At 52.3% G+C, this 23,640-nt stretch overlaps 1 protein-coding gene across 2 annotated transcripts in view; it reads left to right on the top strand.

The window, feature by feature from the left end:
* Positions 1–23,640, top strand: part of MGAT5B (alpha-1,6-mannosylglycoprotein 6-beta-N-acetylglucosaminyltransferase B) — a 63,477-nt gene that overhangs the window by 12,522 nt on the left and 27,315 nt on the right. For both annotated transcript variants that reach the window (XM_065647920.1, XM_065647919.1), the window contains exons 3-5: positions 13,960–14,104; positions 21,282–21,394; positions 22,432–22,505. In XM_065647920.1, coding sequence (XP_065503992.1) covers positions 13,960–14,104; positions 21,282–21,394; positions 22,432–22,505 — 332 coding nt within the window. The remainder of the gene's footprint in view (positions 1–13,959; positions 14,105–21,281; positions 21,395–22,431; positions 22,506–23,640) is intronic.

Genomic DNA, 23,640 nt, shown 5'->3' with positions numbered 1-23,640 from the left:
TCAGGATCCGCCGCCGGAGCGTGTCTCGCCAGCCGGGACGCTCGCACGGGTGGAGGGATGAGGCTGTGCTCACGATCTGAATCCAGAATTTGCTTCTGCAAAACCCTCTCAAAAGGCAGCAGAGGGTTCCCCTCTCTGGTCCCCCTCTTCCCGCAGTGCCTGTGGGGCCGTTGGCTGGAGCATCTCCCCAGGTCCTCATGGAGAGGCTGTGGGTAAGCGGGTGCTTGTCACCTCCCTGGCACAGCTGGGTCACACAGATCCTGCACGTCCCAAATCCTTGATTTTCCTGCTGCTGCATCCAGACCTATGTTTGAGTCTCCTGGAGCCTATGGTCAATCATAGAATCATTTTGGTTGGAAGAGACCTTCAGGATCATCAAGTGCAACCATAACCCACCCCTGGTACTGCCCCATGTCCCTGAGAACCTCATCTCCGTCTGTCCAACCCCTGCAGGGATGGTGACTCCGCCACTGCCCTGGGCAGCCTGTTCCAATGCCCCACAGCCCTTTCGGTGAAAATTTTTTTCCTCATATCCAATCTAAACCGGGTGAGAGCCGTGGGGAGCAGTGTGCTGTGCGGCTCCTCCCTGCCTGGGGCTCGTTCCCAGCCTCGCTGTGTCTGTCCCATCCCAAGCAGCCTCGGGGGCCAGAGCTGATCCTGCACGAAGTTGCCCGGTTGGTGCCAAACCGAGCTGGTTGGTACTGAGAGCATCTCTGCGGTGGGGAGCTGTGCTGGGGGAGATGGACTTCGGCGTTTTCCCGGAAAAAGGCTGGCGAGGCGGTGAGGCTGGCTCTTTTAAATGGATAACGACTTATTCTGCTCTTCCTGTTGAATATAGGGAGGCTCTTCTGCTTACGGGTTAAAGCGGCGCTCTGTGCTGAGGAATGGCTGTTGGTGACGCTGGTGGGTGCTGCTGGCAGTGACTGTGGGTGCCAGCTGCCCCCCAGCACCCCGGGGTGCGAGTGGCTCCCCCGTGCCCTGGCGAGAGGCTGCTGCTGGGGTTGCACCCCCACGGGCAACACGGGGCTGCCCTTAATGTGCGTTTTTTTGGAGCAGACCATTGCTTTGCCCGGGGAGGAGAACGTGGGGTTGATAAAAAGCACATGCCCTCTGCTGCGCCTCCTTCTGCTGGTGTCCCCATGGGCCACCGTGTTTTGGTCCTGGGGTGCTGCATCCCCTGTTGGGTTGTGAACCTGCCCTGTGCTCCTGTCTCCAACCCAGGCTTGGAAAGGGAGTTTAAATTGGAACTGTAGAAGTTTACTGCTCTTACCAAATTGCGGTTGCAGGCAGGGAAACGAGTGCTGTGAAAATAAAGAAATTAAAGGCATCTGTGGGGGTTCCGCATGATACCAGGGGTTACTGCCCACTTCTGCAGGGAGGTGCTGGAGGAATAAAATGCCGGTTGGTGCTTTGCAGGGCACAGAGGGGACAGAAGAAGCACAAGGACCGCCGAAGTAGCGGTTAAGGCTTAATCCACCCTAGGAGCGCATCTGTTACTGAAGAAGTGCCCGTTTGATGCAATTGCTGCTCAGAATTGAATGCCCGCAGGCTTAAAAAAAAAAAAAAAAAAAAAAAGCCACCCCACTTATTGGAAGATGGAGATGTGAATTCGTGAGTCTGAAGCTGGCGGGGCAGAGGTGAAGGTCTGTGTGCAGGGATGTGCGCTGGCCCCTTCCCTGCGCTGCGTTGGAGGAGCGGGGAGCAGCGTCCCGCTGGCCCCAGCGCTGTTATCTCCATCAGCAGCGACTCCCAGGGAATGATTAAATCAATTAATTGATTTTCTATAGCTCATAAGGAAGTCAAACGGCATTTCCATCAACGTGCGATGAGCAAACACCCCGCCATGGCCAGGAGGGATGTTAATGGCTCTTTATGCTTTTATTACCTCGTTTCACTCCTAAATCAAAATTCATCCTGAGCCCGGGAGGCAGCAGGTACTTCAGAAAATAAAACTAGCACAGTGGGAACCATAGCAGCCTCTGTAAAAGCTGTTTTTTCCCACTGATTTATTTGTTGCTCTGGCCTAAACGAGAGACCAGGGCTCGGTTCAGCTCAGGCAGAGATTAGCTGAGGCTCGTCCCGTGGCTCTGCCAATGCCCCCGGCTCCCGTGAGCTCCGCTTTGGGTTGCTGCCCCGCTCTGCTCCTGCTGGAAGGGTCTGGCTGCTCGTTTTGGCTGCAGCTGATGGGTTTGCAGGAAGGGGATGATTTATTCACCCCTGGAAACCGAGTGGCAGGATGCCCGGTGCTCTTTGGCCAGTATTTTTGGCTGAAGGAAAAAATGGTAATAATTTTAGAAATGTTAAATTAGTGAGTTCTGCTGTTTCTGAAACATACCGTTTTGGGGCAGCTGTAAATAAGGCTGTGAGCTCGAGCACTGGACATGCGGAGCCAGAGGAGCGATGCTGGTGCTGAGCCCCCCAAACCTGTCTCTGGCTGATCTCGGGGTGAGCAAATGCCGGTTCGGATCCTTCCTCTGCCCGAGGGGTTTGCGCTGATTTCCTGCAATCCTGGGGCTATCGGCTCTTGATAATACAATTTTCCCCGGGTCAGCAATGGGGGCTGTCAGGAGCAGTGGTTGAGTTAAATGCTGATGCCCTTAGAGAGATGCTGTCTTGTAAAGACCAAGAACCAGAAGATGGGTTGGCGATGGGGGGGATCCCTGGCTGAGGGGTCTGTGGGGCTGCTCTGGGGCTGCCCCTGTGCCATGGGGCCGGTGTGTGCTGGGGGTCCTGGTTGCAAAAGCAGGGTCCAGCTTTGCCCCGGCAGCATCCAGCCCAGCGTTGGGTCCAGCTGTGCCCCAGGAACCCCACTGTCCTCTGGGCTTTGCTACTGGCAGCTGTCCTTGAGCGAGCCCTGCGTTGGAGCCCTGGTGTTTTAGGAAGCAATTTAAGATCGATGTTAATCTTGTAGTTCACAGAATCACAGAATCACAGAATGTTAGGGATTGGAAGGGACCTCAAAAGATCATCTAGTCCAATCCCCCTGCCAGAGCAGGAAAACTTAGGTGAGGTTACACAGGAAGGCGTCCAGGCGGGTTTTGAATGTCTCCAGAGAAGGAGAATCCACAACCCCCCTGGGCAGCCCGTTCCAGTGCTCTGTCACCCTCACTGAGAAGAAGTTTCTTCTCACATTTAAGTGGAACCTCTTGTGTTCCAGCTTGAACCCATTACCCCTTGTCTTACTGTTGGTTGTCACCGAGAAGAGCCTAGCTCCATCCTCGTGACACCCACCCTTTATATATTTATAAACATTAATGAGGTCACCCCTCAGTCTCCTCTTCTCCAAGCTAAAGAGCCCCAGCTCCCTCAGCCTTTCCTCATAAGGGAGATGCTCCACTCCCTTAATCATCTTCGTGGCCCTGCGCTGGACTCTCTCCAGCAGTTCCCTGTCCTTCTTGAACTGAGGGGCCCAGAACTGGACACAATATTCCAGATGAGGTCTCACCAGGGCAGAGTAGAGGGGAAGGAGAACCTCTCTGGACCTACTAACCACCCCCCTTCTAATACACCCCAGGATGCCATTGGCCTTCTTGGCCACAAGGGCCCAGTGCTGGCTCATGGTCATCCTGCTGTCCACCAGGACCCCCAGGTCCCTTTCCCCTACACTGCTCTCTAATAGGTCATTCCCCAACCTGTACTGGAACCTGGGGTTGTTCCTGCCCAGATGCAAGACTCTACATTTCCCCTTGTTATATTTCATTAAATTTTTCCCCGCCCAACTCTCCAGCCTGTCCAGATCTCGCTGGATGGCAGCACAGCCCTCTGGCGTGTCAGCCACTCCTCCCAGCTTGGTGTCATCAGCAAACTTGCTGATAGTACACTCAATTCCCTCATCCAAGTCATTGATGAATATATTGAACAGTATTGGTCCCAGAACTGACCCTTGAGGCACTCCACTAGATACAGGCCTCCAACCAGACTCCGCCCCATTGATCACAACTCTCTGGCTTCTCTCCTTCAGCCAGTTTGCAGTCCACCTCACTACCCGATCATCCAGTCCACACTTCCTCAGTTTTGCCGTGAGGATGCTGTGGGAGACGGTGTCAAATGCTTTGCTGAAGTCAAGGTAGACCACATCCACTGCTCTGCCATCGTCAATCCACCTTGTTACGTCTTCATAAAAGGCTATGAGGTTGGTCAAACACGACTTCCCCTTGGTGAAGCCATGTTGACTGTCCCTGATGACCCTCTTATCCTTGATATGTCTTAAGATGGCACCAAGGATAAGGTGTTCCATCACTTTCCCAGGGATGGAGGTGAGGCTGACCGGTCTATAGTTGCCCGGGTCCTCCTTCTTGCCCTTTTTGAAGACCGGAGTGACATTTGCTTTCCTCCAGTCCTCAGGCACCTCTCCCGTTTCCCAAGACTTGGCAAAGATGATGGAGAGCGGTCCAGCAATGACTTCAGCCAGCTCCCTCAGCACCCGCGGGTGCATCCCATCTGGACCCATGGATTTATGGATGTCCAGATTGCTTAATTGCTCCCTAACCCAGTCCTCATCAACTGAGGCAGACTCCTCCATTGCCCTGCCTTCCTCTGGGGCCTCAGGGGTACGGGGCTCCTCAGGACAGCCTCCGGCAGAGTAGACAGAGACAAAGAAGGCATTCAGTAATTCTGCCTTCTCTGTATCTTCTGTCACCAGGGCACCCACCCCGTTCATCAGTGGGCCTACATTGCCTCTGGTGTTAGTTTTATCTGCCATGTATTTGAAGAACCTCTTCCTGTTGTCCTTGACCCCTCTCGCCAGGTTTAACTCTAAGGAGGCCTTAGCTTTCCTAGTTGCCTCTCTACATCCTCTGACAACAGCCTTATATTCTTCCCAAGTGGCCAGCCCCTCCTTCCATGATTTGTAAACCCTCCTCTTCCACTTGAGTTTGCCCAGCAGTTCCCTGTTTAACCACGCAGGTCTCCTGGCTCCCTTCCTTGACTTCCTGCGCGTCGGGATGCACTGATCTTGAGCTTGGTAGAAGCAGTCCCTGAATGTTAACCAGCTATCTTGGGCGCCTTTACCTTCAAGCAGCCTTGCCCACGGGATTTCCTCCAGCAACTGTTTGAAAAGGCCAAAGTCGGCCCTGCTGAAGTCCAGGGTTGAAATTCTGCTCGGTATTCTGCTCCCACCACAGGAGATTCTGAACTCCACCATCTCATGGTCACTGCAACCAAGGCAGCCCCCCACCTTTACTGCTTCGACCAGACCCTCCTTGTTAGCGAGAACGAGATCCAGCAGCGCACCTCTCCTAGTCGGCTCCTCCACCATTTGCATCAGAAAGTTATCGTCAATGCACTGGAGGAACCTCCTAGACTGAGGCTGGCTGGCTGAGTAGTCCTTCCAGCAAACATCAGGGTAGTTAAAATCCCCCATAACAACCAGAGCCTGTGACTGTGAGGCCACGCTCAGCTGCCCATAGAAGGCCTCATCAACTTCCTCACCCTGATCTGGTGGCCTGTAATAGACACCCACAACAGTATCAGCCCTGCCAGCCTGCCCCTTAATTCTCACCCACAGACTCTCAACTCGCTCCTCAACCGCACCTGGACAGTACTCTATACATTGCAGTTGCTCTCTCACATAAAGAGCAACTCCACCACCTCGCCTGGCTGGCCTGTCTTTCCTGAAAAGGGCATAGCCATCCATGACCACATTCCAGTCATGTGAGCTGTCCCACCATGTCTCTGTAATTGCCACCAGATCATAATCTCCTGACCGAACGCAGGTTTCTAACTCCTCCTGCTTATTCCCCATGCTGCGCGCATTGGTGTACAGGCACTTCAGGGAGCGAGCCGAGTACACCGATTTCACCCTAGGGGCCTGGGGGGCCTCCCGGTCTTTATTGATTCCAGTGTGCTGCCCCACTGATGCAAGCCCAGCTACAACCCCATCCCCCTTCAAATCTAGTTTAAAGCCCCGCAAATGAGCCCTGCTAATTCCTGTCCCAGCATCTTTTTACCCCTGTGGGATAAACCTTTCCCACATATCACTGACCGGACTGGTGTCTTATAAAACCAGCCGTTATCAAAGAACCCAAGTTCGTTATCAAAGAACCCCAAAGTTCGAAAGCCTTGCCTGCAGTGTGAGGTGTTTGGAGCACTGCAGAACAGCTTAAAATGCAATTTAAAATAGTGCTGGCTGGCAAGAGAGGAGCAACTATAAATACCCTGCTGGTACTTTTTTTTAAAAAAAAATAGTGGAAGAGGGATGAGGAGGGGGAAAAAGATGGGAGTAAAAAAAAAAAAAGCTGAAGTGCAGCTTGTCCCCTCTTCTCCAGCTACCTGCCTCCCCCAGCCCGTCTCCCCAGGCTGCTGGAGAGAGGAGGAGGAGACCAAGCTCAATTTGTCTGGAGGGTGATGGCTTGTGGTGGGACTTGTGGGACTGTCCCCATGTCACACAAGGAACATCAAGTCTCTGGTGTGTGTTCAGGGTGGGGGGGTAAGGAGTAATAAAAGTTGGGGGGAACAGCCCTGCTCTGTCTTGCGGTAATGAAACGTTCCCATCTGTGAATGTGTCTATTTGTATTGCTCAGCTCCCTGCCTTTTCTTATTTATATGGAAATAGGGATGAACATGTGTTGGGGTGGAGGTGGAGAGCTGCAGCCTGCTCCATCAGGCATTTCCTTCTGGGTGGGGAGGCAGGGGAGCTGGGTGCGGTGGAGAAAGTGGCAGGACCCCCTTCTGTGGGCGCAGCTTGGGAGCAAGACCCCAGACCCAGTGGGATTGGTACGGGGACACCGGGCTGGTCCCTCTGCCCACGCTCCGTGCAGCACCAGGCTGGAGGAGGACTGGTGGGACCCCGGGTGGAGGCTGAGGTTTGCTCAGGACCTCGCTGTGGCCTCTCTCTAACCATCCTCCTCCATGAAACCTGGTGCAGCATCATCCTTCTGGGAGCATCACCTGCCCATGGGGTATCACCTCTCAGGTAGCATCACCTGCCCGTGGGGCATCACTCTCCTGGGGAAGGACCTCCAGTGTGCAGAAGGAGAGCAGAGGTGCAGCCCCATCGCTCAGGAGCCGTTGGCAGCGCAGGAGAGCGGAGCCCAAGGATGTGGCTTTGCCGCGGCTCTCCAGGAGCGGGGTGGGCAGAGCGGTGCCTGGCCGTAGGGGTGGCGTGGTGCTCGTGGGAGCGATTCGTAGGGTTGAACGGGGTTGCTTCCCATCTGCTAGCACTGTTTCGGGCGACATGCGCATGGCACAGCCAGTTCTTGCTTTCAGCTGAGGAGCTTCTGCAGCACATTGGTCTCCCTGCTGTGTTAGCTCACCCCCAGGCAGCACGGGCATGCAGGGGGCTGTAGGAAAGCCAGGGGGTCTCTCGAGCCCGTGGCAGGGTTGCGATTGCTGCTATCGCACGGCTGCATTAGCAGAGCCCTGGGGTGGCTGCTGCCTGGCTGGATGGTGGCACAGGGCTGCCAGCCCCGCGGTGCCGGAGCCGGCTGTGCGGGGAACAGCGGAGCCTGGTGGGCTCTGCCTGCTCAGGGATGCCGTGAGAGGGAGTGAAAACATCCCCAAGGCTGCACATTTGCTGCTGATTGCACAGCAGTGGACGAGGGGATGGATAAATCCAGGGGCTAGATGATAGCAGGCAGGCGGGACGTAATCTGCTTTACCAGCCGGTGACTTAAGGCTGCTTAATTTGGCTGATTACCAGGGAACCACTTCATTGCCGGCCGTTTCCAGCGGCTCGGCAGCAGATCGATGGTGCAGCTGGGGCCGTACAGAAGCGTCTGTCTCGCTGGCAGCCCCCAAACGCCTTTGTGGGCATCTCCATGTCCAAATTACTGCTGGTGTGACAGCTCCCTGTGTGGCTCCTCATGCTTTTTGCCTTGAGGCAGTAGCAGATCCTTATTTTCTCTGTGTAACTTAAAATAATAAATCCACAGCAGTTTACTAGCAAAGGTGGGTAGGTTTGTTGGAGGCAACAACAGACTGGGTGCACCCACCACGCTGGGGATCCTCCAGTTTCTTCTCCAAGAAATCCTTCAAGAGTGCATTGTCCTTTTGAGGGGTTTAAGTAGCCCGGAGTTGTCCTTTAAAGGAGAAAAACAAAGCAAAGCAAATGATGCTTTAGATTGAAATTAATTCAGCTGGTATTTTCAATGGATGTAAGTAATATCTCACCATCTCTGAGCAAATTCCCTTCTTGTACTGGAGCGTTCAGCTGTTGCGAGACAGCCAGGCAGAGATATGACTTATGTTTGAGAAAAGCGGGGGGAAAAAATCAACAACAAATCAGCCATGTTATGAACAGCGGCAATGTATTGTGGAATTGCGTTTTAAATGTCAGGGGAGATGTTTCGGCACTGTTCATGCTGGTCTGTGGAGATATGAGTTGAAGTTGTGCCTTTTTCTGCCCCCAGTATGGTCAGCAGTGGGCTTGTGTCACCACTGGTAGGGGAGGCTTTTGCTGCCCTTGAAACTGGGCTGGTTTTTGGGTGGAAAAGCTCACTGTGGAGGTGGGGTTGCCACCTCCGCACCCGCAAGTCAGCACCAGGGTCCTGCACCCATTTGGAGGAAAACACAAGGGATGCTTTGAACGGGGCAGCAGTGTGCAGCTCAAACACCGTCTTCCCTACGTGTTTTTCTTTCTCTGTCTTCTTGGCATGAAACTGATGCTGGGCAGCGTGAGACCTCCCCGAGCCAGATGGGACCAAGTGACAGGGACAGGGAGCTGCCATTGGGGTCCAGCACCTATGCAGAGTAGGGAGGTTTGAATCACTCCAAGTGCCTAGAAGAATCATGCCACCAAAATGCTATTTTTTTTTCTCTTGAGGGGTTTTATCTCCTATCGAAAACCTCAGCCCGAGCATCCAAGAGCCCCACATAAACCTGTGTGACAGGGTGACATCCTGCATGTTCCATCTGTGTGAAGTGCTGGGTGGAGATGGCTCCCAGCATGAGCAATGGTGGGGCGGCGTGGGGAGGATGCTCAGCATCCCGAAACACAATGCGTGAGCAAGGAAGCTTCTTCCCATCTGCTCCTTTCCCCGTGGCACAACCTGGGCTTTGCCAGCGCCACTTCGCGTCATCTGCACTGCTCCCAGTCCCGCACTGGGATGCCTGTCGGGGAGTCCCCTGCACTGTGGCTGTGCTGGAGATGCTCCATGAAATGCTGTTTTCTCAGCTGCTCTCCACTCCTGTATGGTCACCACAGGTTGACCTTCACCCTTGCTCCAGCTCTGCACGCGCAGCAGAGCTCAGCCCTGCGCCTGTCCTGGCTCCTGTTCCCACAGGTGTTGGTGGCAGGTGGTGGCATGGGGTGGGACATCTGCCCGGGGATGTGTTCACTCCAATAACATGTTTTAAAGATGTGTATCGTCAGTGAATTCCCTGGGCTTTCGACTCATCCAAATTTGACCATATTGGCTGTTGACTATTCCACTGGTTTTGCAGAGAAACTATTTCTTCTTCCACTAGACATCACCCTTAGGGGATGCTTTCTTTTTTTTCCCTGATTTCATCCAATTACTTAGCCGTATGCTCTTCTGAAGCACCATAAATAATTCTCCTCCCTCTGCTGTGTTTACCAGCATGTCTCATGAAATCCAGTAAGATATGATTGATTGCAATCATTATTTCCTAGTGCTGCTATGAAAACCCCTGTCAGGTTCAGTGATTGCCTTTAAAGAGTGGCTGCCACTCAGGAAAACTGTCAAAAACCTGTCATCCTTTAGCAAACTCCAATTAATCTGTTGAGCAGTTTTACTTGTGTTTTCTCTCCCATCATTGCTGATTATCAAGGGTAATTAGAATATTTCTCTTTTGTAATTAGCAGCTTGCTTGCTTTTTAAGGAAAGCCGTCTCGTTTTGCTGGGTTTTCATGCGATGGAGTTGGGTTTGGGTTTATCCCGTCTGCCTGCAGTGCTGTTTGCGAGTCTCTTGAGGATCCTCATCGCTGGGTTAAGGGGAAAAGCTGGGGGTACCCGGCTCCATCCCCAGACCCCCACGGCTGGCACAGGCTCCAGGCAGCCCAGCCGCCGTTCGGCGGGTGTCTGGGGCTCCGCTTCACGTTAACAAATTAATCCCGGCTCTTGCATTTTTTAAAAGAGTCGCTTCAGCACTTTTCCTCCTTTTCTTTTGGTTTTAATGAGACGCGCTTTCCAAGAGACGTAATAATCATTGCCAAAAAATGTCAAATTGTTCTTGTTATCCTGCTTAGGCTTCTGGAACAACAACAACAAAAAGACCAAGAACAGAAAAAGGAGAGGTGTTGATGAGGAAGGGCTTCGACTTCATCTCAAAGAGACAGGGGAAGGCAGGAGGGAGATGTTTCCTGTGACAGCTCTGCTTTCTGGCAGGGTGCCCGAAAAGATAACCCAGCGAAAGCTGAGATTTTTTTTTTTTTATTACTATTTTAACTTAGGATTTGGGGTGGTTTTTTTATTTCTTTATTGGAGAAGGAGTATCTCCACTCACTGTTGACAGCAAAGCTCAGAGCTTTACTGTTGAAAAGCATCTTGGAATTGCTCGAAACCAGCTGGGAAATTGGCTGGTGGCAGCGAGACAAGGGGAAATCTTGGGGAGAGCCGGGGGGGCCGGGCTGGCGCTGGGGGCTCGGCTGCGGGGCTGGGGGTCACGGCTCTGCCCCTGCCGCCTCCTCCGCGATCCGGGGGGAAATGGGATGATTCCTCAGTGGGAATATCCTCGTCCCTCCTTAGCGATTTGGGACAGGGCTGGGATGTGGGATGGGGGCTCAGAGCAGCATCCTTAGCTGGATTGCAGGGCTGTGGATGCAGCCTGAGCAGGAGGAAATCTCCATCTCCTGCTCGAGCATGGGGTGATCCCTGGGACGCGGCACTGGGCACCCCTGGGTGCCGGGCAGGGACATCTCCTCACTGCTGCCCCTTGGAAAGGTGAGCCCTGTGTAGCTCCGTGCCTCAGTTTCCCTCATCCCCCTGCCCAGGGCAGGACGAGGCTCCCTTAGCAGGGCTGGAGAGGCTCACGGACCCGTGCTGAGCTGAGGAAAAGGGCTTTTCCCAGGTCTCCTCTGCAGGGACGAGCTCCGTATGTGCATCTGGGTTTTAATCAGGGGCCAGAGCTGTTTCTCTGCCCGGGCTTTTTGAGCAGCCATTTAAATTTCAAATGAGCTACACCACTAAACAGGCCTTTGTAATTAACCGAAGGCAGCCTGGCTACAAACTGGGGTGACAGCCCAGCCCTGCGTGGCAAAGGCAGCAGCGGCTCTCAAATAATCTCCACTGCATTCCCAGACACGATCCCTGCATCTTCCCAGTGAACCAGCATGACCTGACCCCCCTAAAACAAGCTGGGTCACAAATCCTTCGGCCAGGGGTACCGCTCCGTCCGTGGAAATGTGGTGGTTGTGGTTTAAGCAGCTGTAGGGGTTGAACTGGGTCCTTTTCTTGTCCCCCAGCCTCTCCCCGGCACAGGAGCACGTAAGGAGGATGCACAGTCTCCGTCTCGCTCAAAAACTGAGTCCAAGGTCTAAGCTCTGACCTGCTGGCAGTGCTGGGATGTTGGAGCAGGAGCAGATCCTGAGCAGAAATCCCCGTTTGGGGAGCGGTTGGTCCTGGAAACTGCCCAGGGCAGGTGGGTGGAGGGTCTTGGGGGCTGTGAGCCCTGAACACAGCCCGGCCGTGGCGGGGGGTCACCGGGGTGGGCTCAGTCCTGGGACCAAAAGCCCCTGGGGAAATAACTGATGTGGGTTTTCTGACTGAAGCCTATCTCGGAGCTTTTCTATTTTCTTTGGCCATGTTTTTGCCCAGTTTGTTGAGCTGTGTTTGGGGAGGCTCCTGTACAAACTGAGCACCAGGGTTCAGGTTTCCACTTTCCCCCCCCCCTGCCCCGTAGCATCTTTTAATTGCAAGTTCGTTAGCACTTCTGTCCTTTAATGGGAGAGGCTGTGGCTTGTGTCCCACCCAGGGGACTGGGAAACCTTCTTGGTGGGATGGGCAAAGGTGTCTCCAGAGATCCCAGCCCCATCCATGGAGGTCTGGGGCTGCACAGGACCCCGGGCATCCACTGATTTGATCAGAAGCCACTGAGTTTTTGCCGTGGGAGTACAGGGAGCATTTGCTTTCAATCCCTATGAATGAGACTTTTTTTTTTTTTTTTTTTTTTTTTGAGGAATTGCTTTTGCTCTCAGTTTTTCTTCCGTTTTCTTAGATAGTGTCAGGAAAAAGAATGTGTTGCTGATAATCTCAGCCAAGGGTGGAAGACGTCCCTTGGTGAGGTCTGGCTGGCCCAGTGTCAGCTTCTCAGAGGGGTTAAGGGTTGGCTTGTAACCGTGTGTTCCCATGCTGTGTGTCTGACAGCGTGTGATGCTGTTGGGATGCCCCACTGCATCCCACTGCCGGGTTGGGGGACCCAGGGAATGCACCAGCACAGACTCCCTCTGGCTTTGCAAGACCCAGTTTTGCATCTGTTTGGAGATGCAGGAGATGTCCGTATGTCCTCGTAGCCACCCGGAGTGTCTGGCAGCTCCTCGCCTTCCCTGCGCCCGGCTCCTGCTGCTCCCTAAATGAAATATGTGCTGCTTCTCGAAAAAGTACGTGTGAGTGGAACGGCGGAGATAAGCTAAACGGGAGAAGTTCAGGGGATTATGCACTGATTAAGTTGTTACAAACATGAAATGAGCTGCGCTGAGATGAAACAGGAGCTTTATTTTCTGTTCCTTGGCTTCGGGCTCAGGACTGCCTGTCACTAGACAGCTGATCAAACGGGGAACCGGGAGCTTGTGTTTCCCCCGGCGCTTTCATCCCGGTGGTGAGTCGGTGCCCTGCAAGCCCATAGAAGCACAGCAACAAATGGGGCTGGGAATCGGGGCTGGGAATTGGGTCTTCCCTGCTGGGGGGTGTTGCTGAGATGCAGTGCTTGAGACAGAGCTATTTCCAGTGCTGGGGCACCCACCCTTCAGCAGATTTGGATAGAGAAGAAATTCTCTGCAACAGGAAAATCCAGTGCTGCTGGGAGGGTATTTTGGGGGAGGACCACCTATTTGCTCTGTTTCCCGTGCTTTTCCTTAAGAATCCCCTGTAGGCTGCTGTCAAAGGCAGGATGCTGGGCTAGGTGGGTCTTGGAGAGGGAAAAATAGAAGTGCAAACTGGAAAGCTGGTTGGTTTGTGTGTGAGAATGAAGTTGGTTTCCCGTAAGGACTCGGGACAGGCTGGGTGAAGTGAACAAGTCGGGAGTTACTGCCTGGAGAGGAGTTACTGCAGGTAAGGAGGCTGGATCCATGGCTGGTGTCACCACTGGTTATGGGGAGGTGCAGCAGCACAGCTGGGTTTGGGCACAGGCAGAGATTAGAATCACAGAATCATTTTGGTTGGAAGAGACGCTTGAGATCATCAAGTCCAACCGTTACCCCACCCCTGGCACTGCCCCATGTCCCTGAGAACCTCATCTCCGTCTGTCCAACCCCTCCAGGGACGGTGACTCCCCCACTGCCCTGGGCAGCCTGTTCCAATGCCCCACAGCCCTTTGGGGAAGAAATTGTTCCCCAGATCCAGCCTCAACCTCCCCTGGCGCAACTTGAGGCCGTTTCCTCTGGTCCTGGCGCTTGTTCCTGGGGAGCAGAGCCCGACCCCCCTGGCTCCAAGCTCCTTTCAGGCAGGTCAGAGATCAGAAGGTCTCCCCTCAGCTCCTGTTCTCCAGCTGAACCCCCAGCTCCCTCAGCCGCTCCCAGCACACTTGTGCTCCAGCCCCTCACCAGCCCCGTTCCCTTCTCCCAACTCGCTCCAGCACCTCAAGGCCTTTCTTGTCGCAAGGGGCCCATATACTGAGGATTTAGTCCATGCTCAGGCAGGACAATGTGTCTGGGGCTGTGTGTCTGTTGGCAAACCAGAGAGGGGATATCTGAGGCCAGCGGGGCACTGAGATGGTCCATATGCCTCCGAGCCCATCAATGGGGTTGGGCAGTGCAGGACTGGGGGCAGCTTTGGGGCTGGAGCTGTGAGGAGGAGGATTTCCTAACCCATCACCGTGTCTCCCTTGCTCTTTGTATGCCTGCAGTGATGGGTGCACTGGAGTCCCGAGGGGTGCTGCGGCGGATGAGCGACATGCTGGAGATGCTGATGAAGAGGATGGACATCCTGGCCAGGCTAGAGAACAGCACTGACTTCCACAAAGGGGATGAAGCACGATTCCCTCTGGACAGGTCAGTTGGCCGTGCTGATGCCCCATGCAGACCCCGGGGAGCAGCACCAAGCTTGGGTTTGCAGGAGTAAAAAACCCCCGTGTGCCCCGTGATGTTGGGCTGAGCTGCTGCGTGGGGATGGTGGAGCCCACCAGGGCACGGGGCTTGGGCAAATCTTTTGCAGTCTTGTTGTTTGCCATTTCTAGAACCCTTTTCTTCTGGGCTTTCTGAAATTACTGTGATTTTTGGAGTTACCTGTAGCATCTGTCCCAGCTGCTAGTGTTGCAGAGTAGGAGGGTGTCCCTTCACCGCTGTGCTGTGGTGGGACTCACCGATGGCTGGAGCAGGACCTGGTGCATGGGCCGTGCTCCTGCTGCCGTTAAATCCCAGAGCAAGTTCTGGTCAGTTCCTTTGTGCCCATATTCTTTGGGTAGCTGTGGAAGTGATTGTTGTTTGAAATCTGGGGCTGATGTGTTCAGCCTCGGAGTCAGCAAAACTTAAAATGAAAGAGGAGGAGGCTGGGATTCCAGCACACGCCGCATCCGTCCCAGCCAGCACCTTGAGAGGTGCCGTCAGACCTTCCCATCGTGACATGCTGCTTTGCTAAAGAGACGTTTCCCTTTGCTTTGAGAGCCTTTAAACAGCAACTGGGACAAACTTTGCAGTGTGGAAAAGATGCAAATGTAGGATTTGCTCAGATGGAATCGCAGGTGACATGCAAGAGGTGACAGGGATGTGACATGCACTGGGCTGCTCTGCCTTGTGCTGCACCGCTGGGGCTGGTGCATCCCGGCAGCTCCCGTGGCCGTGCTCGACGGCCGGCGGTGGTTCCTGCGCCACCCTGTTTCCATCATCATTTCCATTTCTCTCCTTCGCTTTCCTTACGAGTCTCTTTTGTGCCTATAATGGAAAACGGAGTAAGTGAGCCTGTAATTAAAGGCTGTGCTGTGCCATACTGCCTGCCCACATGAATTAAAGCTGCACAGGCAGCCTCGGAGTGCATGCTCTTGCCTTTTAAGTAACATAATTTCAACCACTGAAAAATATCATTTACCTTCATAATGGCAGATGCTGGGGATTGTGTTTTTATGAGGCTGGCTGGTACCCAGGCACACCAGGAGAACAACAGTGATCCCAGGGAGGAATGGACAGGACTATTGCAGCCAGTGAGTGGAAGGCGCTTGCTCACATTTGATGATTTTTCTTGGCCAATCTTGTGTTAAAAGAACCAGTAATTTCAGGTGATGGTAATTTCTGTTCACCAATGGCCAAGGGATAAACTCCAGGCTGAACCCCCCAGTTCCCTCAGCCACTCCCCATCACACTTGTGCTCCAGCCCCTTCTCCACCTCTGTTGCCCTAATAGAATAGTTGCTGGTGCAAAACCTGGGCTGAGACCCCACGGAGCTGGGGACAGGTGTGCTCAGGTCCCTGTCCCTTGGTAACCGGCTGCAGCCCCTGGGGACTCCCTGTGCCAATGCAGAACCGGCACCATCAGTCACAGCGGGACCGAGCAGTGGCTCCTGAACCCAGATCAGCCCCGTGGCCATGGGGACACCCTGCTCTTGTTCGTTATTAGGATTCTGGGACTTCACCAAGGGCTTGTTTCCACTTTCCCTCCCTTTCTCTGTCTCTTTGATCACCAGTGACCGACTTCAAGCTGTCAGTGAGAGATAATACAATTAAAGGATGCTAATTTCAAAGGGATTTTATTCTTTAAAGCGTCTCTGGTTAGCACGGCGGCCGCCTTCGTCTCCTTCCCTGCTCAGCAAAGCCGCAAGCGTGGGTTTTACAATTCCACCTGCGCAAAAGTGGATTAATTCTTGTTTTTACAAAGTGCTTTGCTGCTTAACACTGGATCTCCGACGAAATCAGGAGGGCTTGGGTTTGCAGAGCCCAAATGAAGAGGTGAAGTTGAGCAGCCTGCCAGTCAGCTGCAGAGAAATCAATACTGCTGTTAATTGAATGCAACCCTCATAAATCATCAGAGGGGAAGGAAGTTAGAAGTACTTATGGAGGCTTCCTGGAGAGCTATTTACTGGGCAAGGGAAATATTAGTTTGCAGTGGAAGTGTTGGTCCCCGGCTGGAAAGCACTTGGGAGGGAGGGAGGGGGACTGGAGTGGCTGAGCCAAACCAGAACCATAACCCGACAGTGCTGGGGCTCAGCGAAGCCCTTCTCCAGGGACAGGGCTGTCCCCAATGCGCCCTGCGCCTGCGGGCAGGTGACGACGGGGACAACTGGGGTCTACAGCGCTGGCGTCCCCGGTCGTCCCACTTCCCCACATAGTGGTGAGCCTGCAAAGGGTGTTGTTTGCTAGCGACTGATTAATCTTCAAGCTTAATTACTGCCAAGGCTCAGTTAATTTCCACACGCTTTAAGTATTTGTTCTCGTAATCATTACATGACTCCATATTCCCCTGGTAATTAAAAGTCTCACAATATGACACTAAATGGGTGATGTTCCTGCATCCTGCCAGCCCGGCTCTATTAATTCCTGATTTGTCGTCGCTGATTAGCTGCCTTTCATGAAATTGCTGTCAGATGCCACGGTCCCCTTAGCGGTCTCGGACCCCTCTGTGTGTCCTCTCCCATCTCCTTGGTGTGCTGTGGGGCTCAGCGGGGGCGTCCGCGAGGTGAGGCTGGTGCTGTGCAAGCCGTCTGGGGTGGGCAGAGCGCCGAAGCAGCCCGCGGGGAAGGTAAGACCCGTCCTGTGATCCAGCCCTGGCACGTGAAGCCGCTGAGTGCTTTGCTGGGTGGTTGTTTTGCCAAGCGGAGCCTGGCCCGGGGGGCAGCATCAGGGATGCAGCTGGCAGAAGCCTTTGTCTCCTTCTTCACAGGCTCTACAACCTGTTTCATCCTGGCAGAGGCAGCAAGTTGTTTCTCGCCAGCTCCTGGGGATGTCTCCAGCCCGGTCCTGGGTGCTTTTGGCATTAGATTATAGGGGATGGGCACAGCGCAGGACGTTGCTGCGGACCCCTCACTTCTGGGGTCCCCATCAGGGCCAGGGGAGGAGATGCCTCCAGCTTCAATGTAGTTTACCCAGATTCTTCTACACCAGAGGAGCAAAGTTCTTAATTGTTCCATTTTCTCAGAGATTTAATTCACCTTTTTTAGTTATCCTTGGCTTGTTCCCCACTGGCTGTTGTGTGACTCCGAGCTCGTCCCACTAGGGTGGGTGGATGGCGAGAGGAGCCTGAGCCCACGGGGCGACCCGCTGGAGATGTCCCCCGGGTCGTTTCTGCAGGAGATACCCCAGCTATTTTGATGGGCAGCACCTCAGAAGCTGCAGCAGCAGCCAAGAGGATGGGAAAGGCCCTTTTCGCGTTGCCGGGAAGGATTATCCTCTGGGATTTCGGTTCCCTGTCCTGGAGAGTGAGGCTGTTCTGGGGCTGGAAGTTGGGAGGTGATTTGTGTCCCCAGAGCCCAGCACCAGCTCCAGTGCCTAGACACCCTTCCCAGCTCCTTTCTGCTCTATCTTGGCTCTTTGGGCCAAAAAAAAAGATCTTTAAAGAGCCAAACAAGAGTGCAGACATTGTAATGAGCAAGTTGGAATCCCTTGGTAAACTGCTCCGTGCAAATGTTGCATTTGTTGATGTGTTATCTTCAAAACATCTGCTTTTCTCTGTATTGGTCTTCCCAAAGTCGCTGTTTTCACCAGTTAATAGCAAGAAATATCGGATGAACAAGCAAATATGTTTAAAGCTTGTATTATGAAGACACCGCACAAATAGAAAGAGATTCATCTTTTCATAATGCCACTTTTATAAAAGGCAATAAAAATACACTGCCTTGTAAAGGGATAACGGTGAATTGGAGCTGCTGCTGCAGGGTTGGGGGCGAGAGGCAAAGTGAAGGGAACCAAATTAATGCATGAAAAAGTAAAGGAAAACTCAACCTTTGGCTATATTATATGGCAACTGATCTGCCAGTGGGGAAAGATACGTCTTAATAGCAGTTTTCGAAACTAGATGAATACTGTATACAGTGTATTATAAGGCACATTGTGATCTGAATCTTAATCAGCATGGGGAAACATTAATCTGAAAATAATAAAGATGAAATCAATATTGATGGTTAGAAGTAAAAGTACTGTATTTGCTGTAGTAAATGGTTTTAAGGTCCCAGGGAAAAATTTGTTCTAGAAGACCCATAGTAATTTACTATAATTTCAATAGCTGGCACAGCCTCAGTGCATTTTGGTGCCATTTATATTGTCGCCATAGAAAAATTTAAAAACCAACAAGGGGAAAAAAGAAAAAAAGCCCGTCACTGCTCCCTGTGCAGCACTGGAAGCGAGTTCGTCGTCCTGCTGGGCTGGCAGAGACCGTGCTGGTGTCCCAGCTCGATGGGGACACACGATGGGGTATTCCCCTTCTGCTTTGCTGTCATCGAGCAGAATAAGCCACTTACCTTGTCCTGCCCACTGTCTCCAGTTGCTAAGAATAAAGCATCAAATTCTGACGAGCTACAGAAAACCTTTTTGCATTTCAGGTTTTGCTTTAAATGTCTTATTTTCTTGTCCCCTGCCCAGGTGACAAATCACTGTAATGATAGGTGGTGTAACTTGTGCTTAACCTTCTTGCTTTCTCTTTAATACATTAAATGAAATTTGCTGCTCAAGTGATAGCCTCGCTGTCCAGCAGATAAAAACACCGAGGCAGGTGGCTTGGCGCTGCTCGCGTTAGTGCCAACACTGAAGCCCATCAGTTCTCTCTCTCCAGCCCGAGCATGAAATCCCTTCCTCAAAGTCATGGGGATTTGGAGGAAACTAGTTTGACAAGTAAGGGCGATGAACATCCAGGTGGTGGGAGTTTTGAGCTGGGTCGCTTCTTTCAGAAGGATGTTTTCTACCATTTTTCCGTCTTTGTAATATATACCAAGAACCACCACAGACGTTTTTTGTGTCACTTCTCAGTAACTCTCTGTGTTTTGGGGAAAGTCCCATGGAGCCCGTGCGATGTGGCTGTCTTGTTTGCAAGAACTGGAAGTGCTGCTTTAGTGTGATGATCAAACATTTGATTACATCAGAGGGTTCTGAGTTGAAATATTTGTGTTTGGGGTGCAGCTGTAGCTTCCAAGAGCTGGGCGAGCTGGCATAGACACCAGACCCATCACCCGGTGGAAACCGAGGCTGGAGCTCCAGCACAACTTAGACTGGCTGTGAGACTGAGCCTGGAAGAAGAGGAAAGCTGTTTATTTAGGATAACGATCCTGATTTTTGTTTAAATTTGTTTGTGGATGCTCAGCCCTGGGTCAGCTGAGTCTGGAGGGCATCAGAGAGGAGATGGGGACCGAGGTTACTGTTGACTTTTGGGTTTCATAAAATTCCTTGGGTGTTTTGGGAGCTGGTTCTGACTCGAGTGAGAGTTGGGATAGCTTCTGAGAGGAGGCAGAAGTTGAATTGTGGGCTGATTTGGTGCTCTGAAGCACGGGAGCAGGGCTGCCGCTGCTCTTCTCATCCTTTCTCCTTTCCATGAGCGGTGGAGAAACCTGAGGAGCATCTCCGCCAACCTCAAATCCCTCTCCTGTTGTTGGAGCAGGAACCTGGGCTCGCTGGCTCTAAATTCATGGCATCCTTGGGATATTTTGCTTCTAAGCTGCCCATCCCAGCTTTTCCCTGTTTACTGAGCACATGTGCATCACCTGCATGGTCTGACAGCTGATCACCGGTGGAAAAGGGGTTGCAGAAATGGGGAGGTTTGAGGGTTTTAAGGGCTGACTGAGCTGTACAGCTTTCAGAAAAGGAGCATGTTGTCTTCTCAGAGCCATGCTCACAAGCATTGCTCACCACAGGTTATTTTTGTGCCCATATTTTACCAGATCTCATGAGCAGCCTCCCTGCTGCAGCGGTGACAGGAGCTGGCAGGAGACCTGGGGTTTATTCTCTGCAAAAGGTTGAAAGTTACTTGAGGGCAATGGTGTCCTATGTGTTTAATTATTATTTCTTAAAAACCTCAGATATGTGGCTCCCTGTGGAGGTATGCAGGTTGACTATGGATGGTCATAAACCACGCCAGAAGGAAAAATGTGGGCTGCTCACTGCTAGCGAATGGACTTTAAATCAACAACCGAAGCACTATCGGTTCATAAAACCAGGATTTTTTTAGCCTTGAGGACAGAGGTACTTTAAATCCCAGCCTTCGTGTTCACTGATGTGCTGGAGAACAAGCATAAAACTTCGCCCAGAAGGACCTGACATCAGCACATATTTTTTGTGCCAAGAATATTCAAGGTAGCCCCTTTTGCTTTTACTCACTGCTTATGACATTTCCTTGTATTATAATGATCTCGGCAGCAGCAGGAGGAAAAACTTATGACCCAGATGCTGCAGAAGGGGAAATTATTTACAGCAATAACCGTGCTTGTCGAGACGTAGTTGTTGTTGGCGGCGGGAACGGCAGGCGAGGTGCTGGAGGTGGAGGGCACCGCTGCTGATGGATTGAGTTCTCTTGCCCTTTTATATATTACACCAGGTTTTAATTGACACCCAGCCTCTTTACAGTGCTCGTGTCTGCACGGTGTTTTATGTAGATGAGTTTAATGGTGCTGTTTACCCAGGATGGTATTGATTGCAAAGTTTAATTCGATTAATATGTAGCTATTGACACCGGTGGAATCTGATCTCAAGCCTGCACTCGCGCGCCCTGTCCCCACACAGCCCTCGCTGGGGGACCTGGAAATCCGCTTGCCTCAATCTTTGGTGCATGTTTTGCATCTGTCTGCACTCCGCTTCAGGCCCACGAGCTTCCTCAGCCCTCCTCTGGTTTTGCCTTCCTTTCTCTGTATTTTTATTTTTATTCTGCTTTTTTCCCAGCATGGCTCCCTACATGCACCACAAGGCCAATAATCACAGCAGAGGATTTTCAAACATAGCACATCTGAAATAAGACAACCAATTTTTTTCCAGCCTATTTAATATTTCCCCATGTAGAATGCACAGATGTATCCGTGTTTATCAGTGCACTGTGAAAAATGGCAGAATACTGATTTACATAAATTTTTAATCATACCTCTTGGAAAGCAATGACCTCTTTGCCCAGAAAATGCTGGACCACAGGTTCCCATGTTGCATCCTGGAGCTAAATTCAACCTACTGGCAGCTTCCAAGGACAGCAAGTTTGCTGTGAGCACCCCTAGGTGTCACCTCTGGGAGACATCAAGTTTTCAGAGTCTATTTCTTTTTTTTTTTTCCCCCAGGTTCCAGCCAGCAGCTGGGTTGATGGAGAGGATCCAAGCTATAGCTCAAAACGTCTCAGACATTGCAATAAAAGTCGATCAGATTCTTCGAAACAGCCTCCTGAACGGGAAAGGTGAGTGTCCCCAGGGGTCCCCATGCTCCCAGCCCCCTGTGTGTTTTGCAGTTGCAATAGAGAGATCCAGCCAAGCCCACCATGAAAAATTTGGTTACTCAAGTCTGCAAGGGAGAGGAATGGTGACAAATCTGGATTTCTGTCAGAAATAAATGCCACAGAATTAAATGCAGGGTTAAAGATGAGGAGCGGTGCCAGCACAAACACCTGGAGAGAAAAATGTGGCGGTTTGGATGCGAAGCCCAGGGGCTGGGATCCAGCACCAGGAGAGATGTTCCCATCCCGCTGGCAGTGCTGGGGGACAGCTGGGCTCTCCAGATGTTTCTCCACATGGCTGCTTGGTTTCTGGGATCTGGGCTGGCATCAACAAGGAGAAAATGCCTCTGTTGCCTCTCCCACCTCATGCTTTTTCAGTTATAGGCAAACAGGGCTTATAGGAGGGGTGATGTCTTTTATTAATCCAGCCACAGAGGAAGAAAAGATGCTTTTACCTTTTTAGCCACTTTTGTGCCTTATTCCAGGGCTGACCCTGGAGGCTGAGTCTTCACAGCTCAGCAGGACAATTTTTATTGCAAGTTTATGGCGTAAAGGCTGTCAAGCGCTTCCTTAGACACTGCAGCCTGCTTACGGATGATTAACAGGAGCGTAGATAGATGGGACCTGGGGTCTGGAGCTGGCTGAGAGCAGCAGGGAGGTGCTACAAAGAGACCTGCTGAGATTTAGGAAAGGGGAACATGCTCTCGGTGTTGAAGCAGGGCTGGAGGGTTTCCTCTGTTTCCTACCTGACCTTGGGTAAGATGCTTCATGTCTCGGTGCCCTGTTCCATCAAGTGGGATGGGGCTGTCTCCTGGCCCAGCCGCGGTGTCCATGTGTGTGCTCGGGGTCTGGCAGCCGCATCCCATTGCATCCATCTCCACCCCATCCCATTGCATCTCCACCCCATCCCATCCCCACCCTATCCCCATCCCCTCCCGGCATTTCTAGCTGCTTTGCCAGCACATCCCAGCTCTCCCCATGCCCAAATTGTCTTTCTGCAGCGGTGGATGGCAGGAGGGACCAGTGTGAGGTGCCCAGGGACCCCAAGTACCCTGACTGCGCTGGCAAAGTGGAGGTGAGTCGGGGTTCCCAGTCTGGGAGAGGGTCTCGACCTGGGCTGGAAGCTGCCAGGAAAGGCACAGAGCAACGACCCTGGGGGTTAAACTGGGAAGGGCAGTGGGGAGGAGGATGCTTTCCAGAATAAAACTGTTTGCTTTAAAAAGGGAAAGGTACAGCCTGTTGCAAAAGGACGAGCAGAGCCAAGCACAGCTGTGCTATGAGGAGAAAAGACAGGGGAGGCATCTGATCTCCTCTGGGTGCCTTTGCTATATGAATTTAACCTTCGTCCCTGGATAATAAGACGTATACCTTCAAGTTTAGTTGTATGAAGCCCTGAAGCCGTGGTACCCAGAGGTGTGCAGGCAGCAGCAGAATCAGCTCTGTGAGACCAGCCCTGCCTGCGCCCTCCCTGCCTGCAGTTTCTGTGTTTAACGACAGAAGCGCGGTGAGGAGAAATCGCTGTCGCATCCTCTTTAAACATCTGGAACGTTAGCTGGTGTCTGGGGAATAATGTCAGTGTTGGCACAGAAGAGCATCTCATTACGGTGGCCAGGACCTCTGTCTCCAATCGGATGTCCTGCCTGACCCAGCCTGCTCTTTACACCTGAGCACAGCCTGGCATTTGGCTCGGAGCACGGTTGCTTTGTCGGAGAGCATATTTACATCAACTAATTAAAAGCCTCTCCTTCTTCCCTCCCCTTTCCCAGCCTCCTGCTTCAAGCTCAGGCTTCTGCAGGGCTGAGACTCCCTGAGAAGATGTTGAAGGGTGTATTAAAATGATACTGGGCGGAGGCTGTATTTTCCTCTTCCCCTGGTGCTAGGCATCCTTTCCTTCCACAATCTGAGCAAATTCGGAATGTAATTTAATTGTGGAAGGCTGTAATTCGATATCCTGTCCCCGTGATTGCTGCGTTTTACATACTGGGTGCAGCGACCTGTCTCCTGAGTAGATTTGTTTTTGTAGCTGAGTTAGGAAGTGGCTGGCGAGAGCCATTGTGGGGGATGATAAATCGCTGCTCCAGTTGCTGGTTATTCTCTTTCGTGTGAAATCATCCTCAGAGACTGCTGGTGGATCTGTCTCCTTGCCCTACTGTGCCGGAGGCAATGGGATCTGCAGCTCATCTCGCTCCCCAGCAAAGCTAACAAGTAGA

Source organism: Caloenas nicobarica, chromosome 18 (assembly GCF_036013445.1).
Source record: "Caloenas nicobarica isolate bCalNic1 chromosome 18, bCalNic1.hap1, whole genome shotgun sequence".
In the NCBI taxonomy this organism is placed as follows: Eukaryota; Metazoa; Chordata; class Aves; order Columbiformes; family Columbidae; genus Caloenas; species Caloenas nicobarica.
Note: the sequence above shows the minus strand (reverse complement) of the source record. Positions and strands in the feature narration are given on the sequence as shown.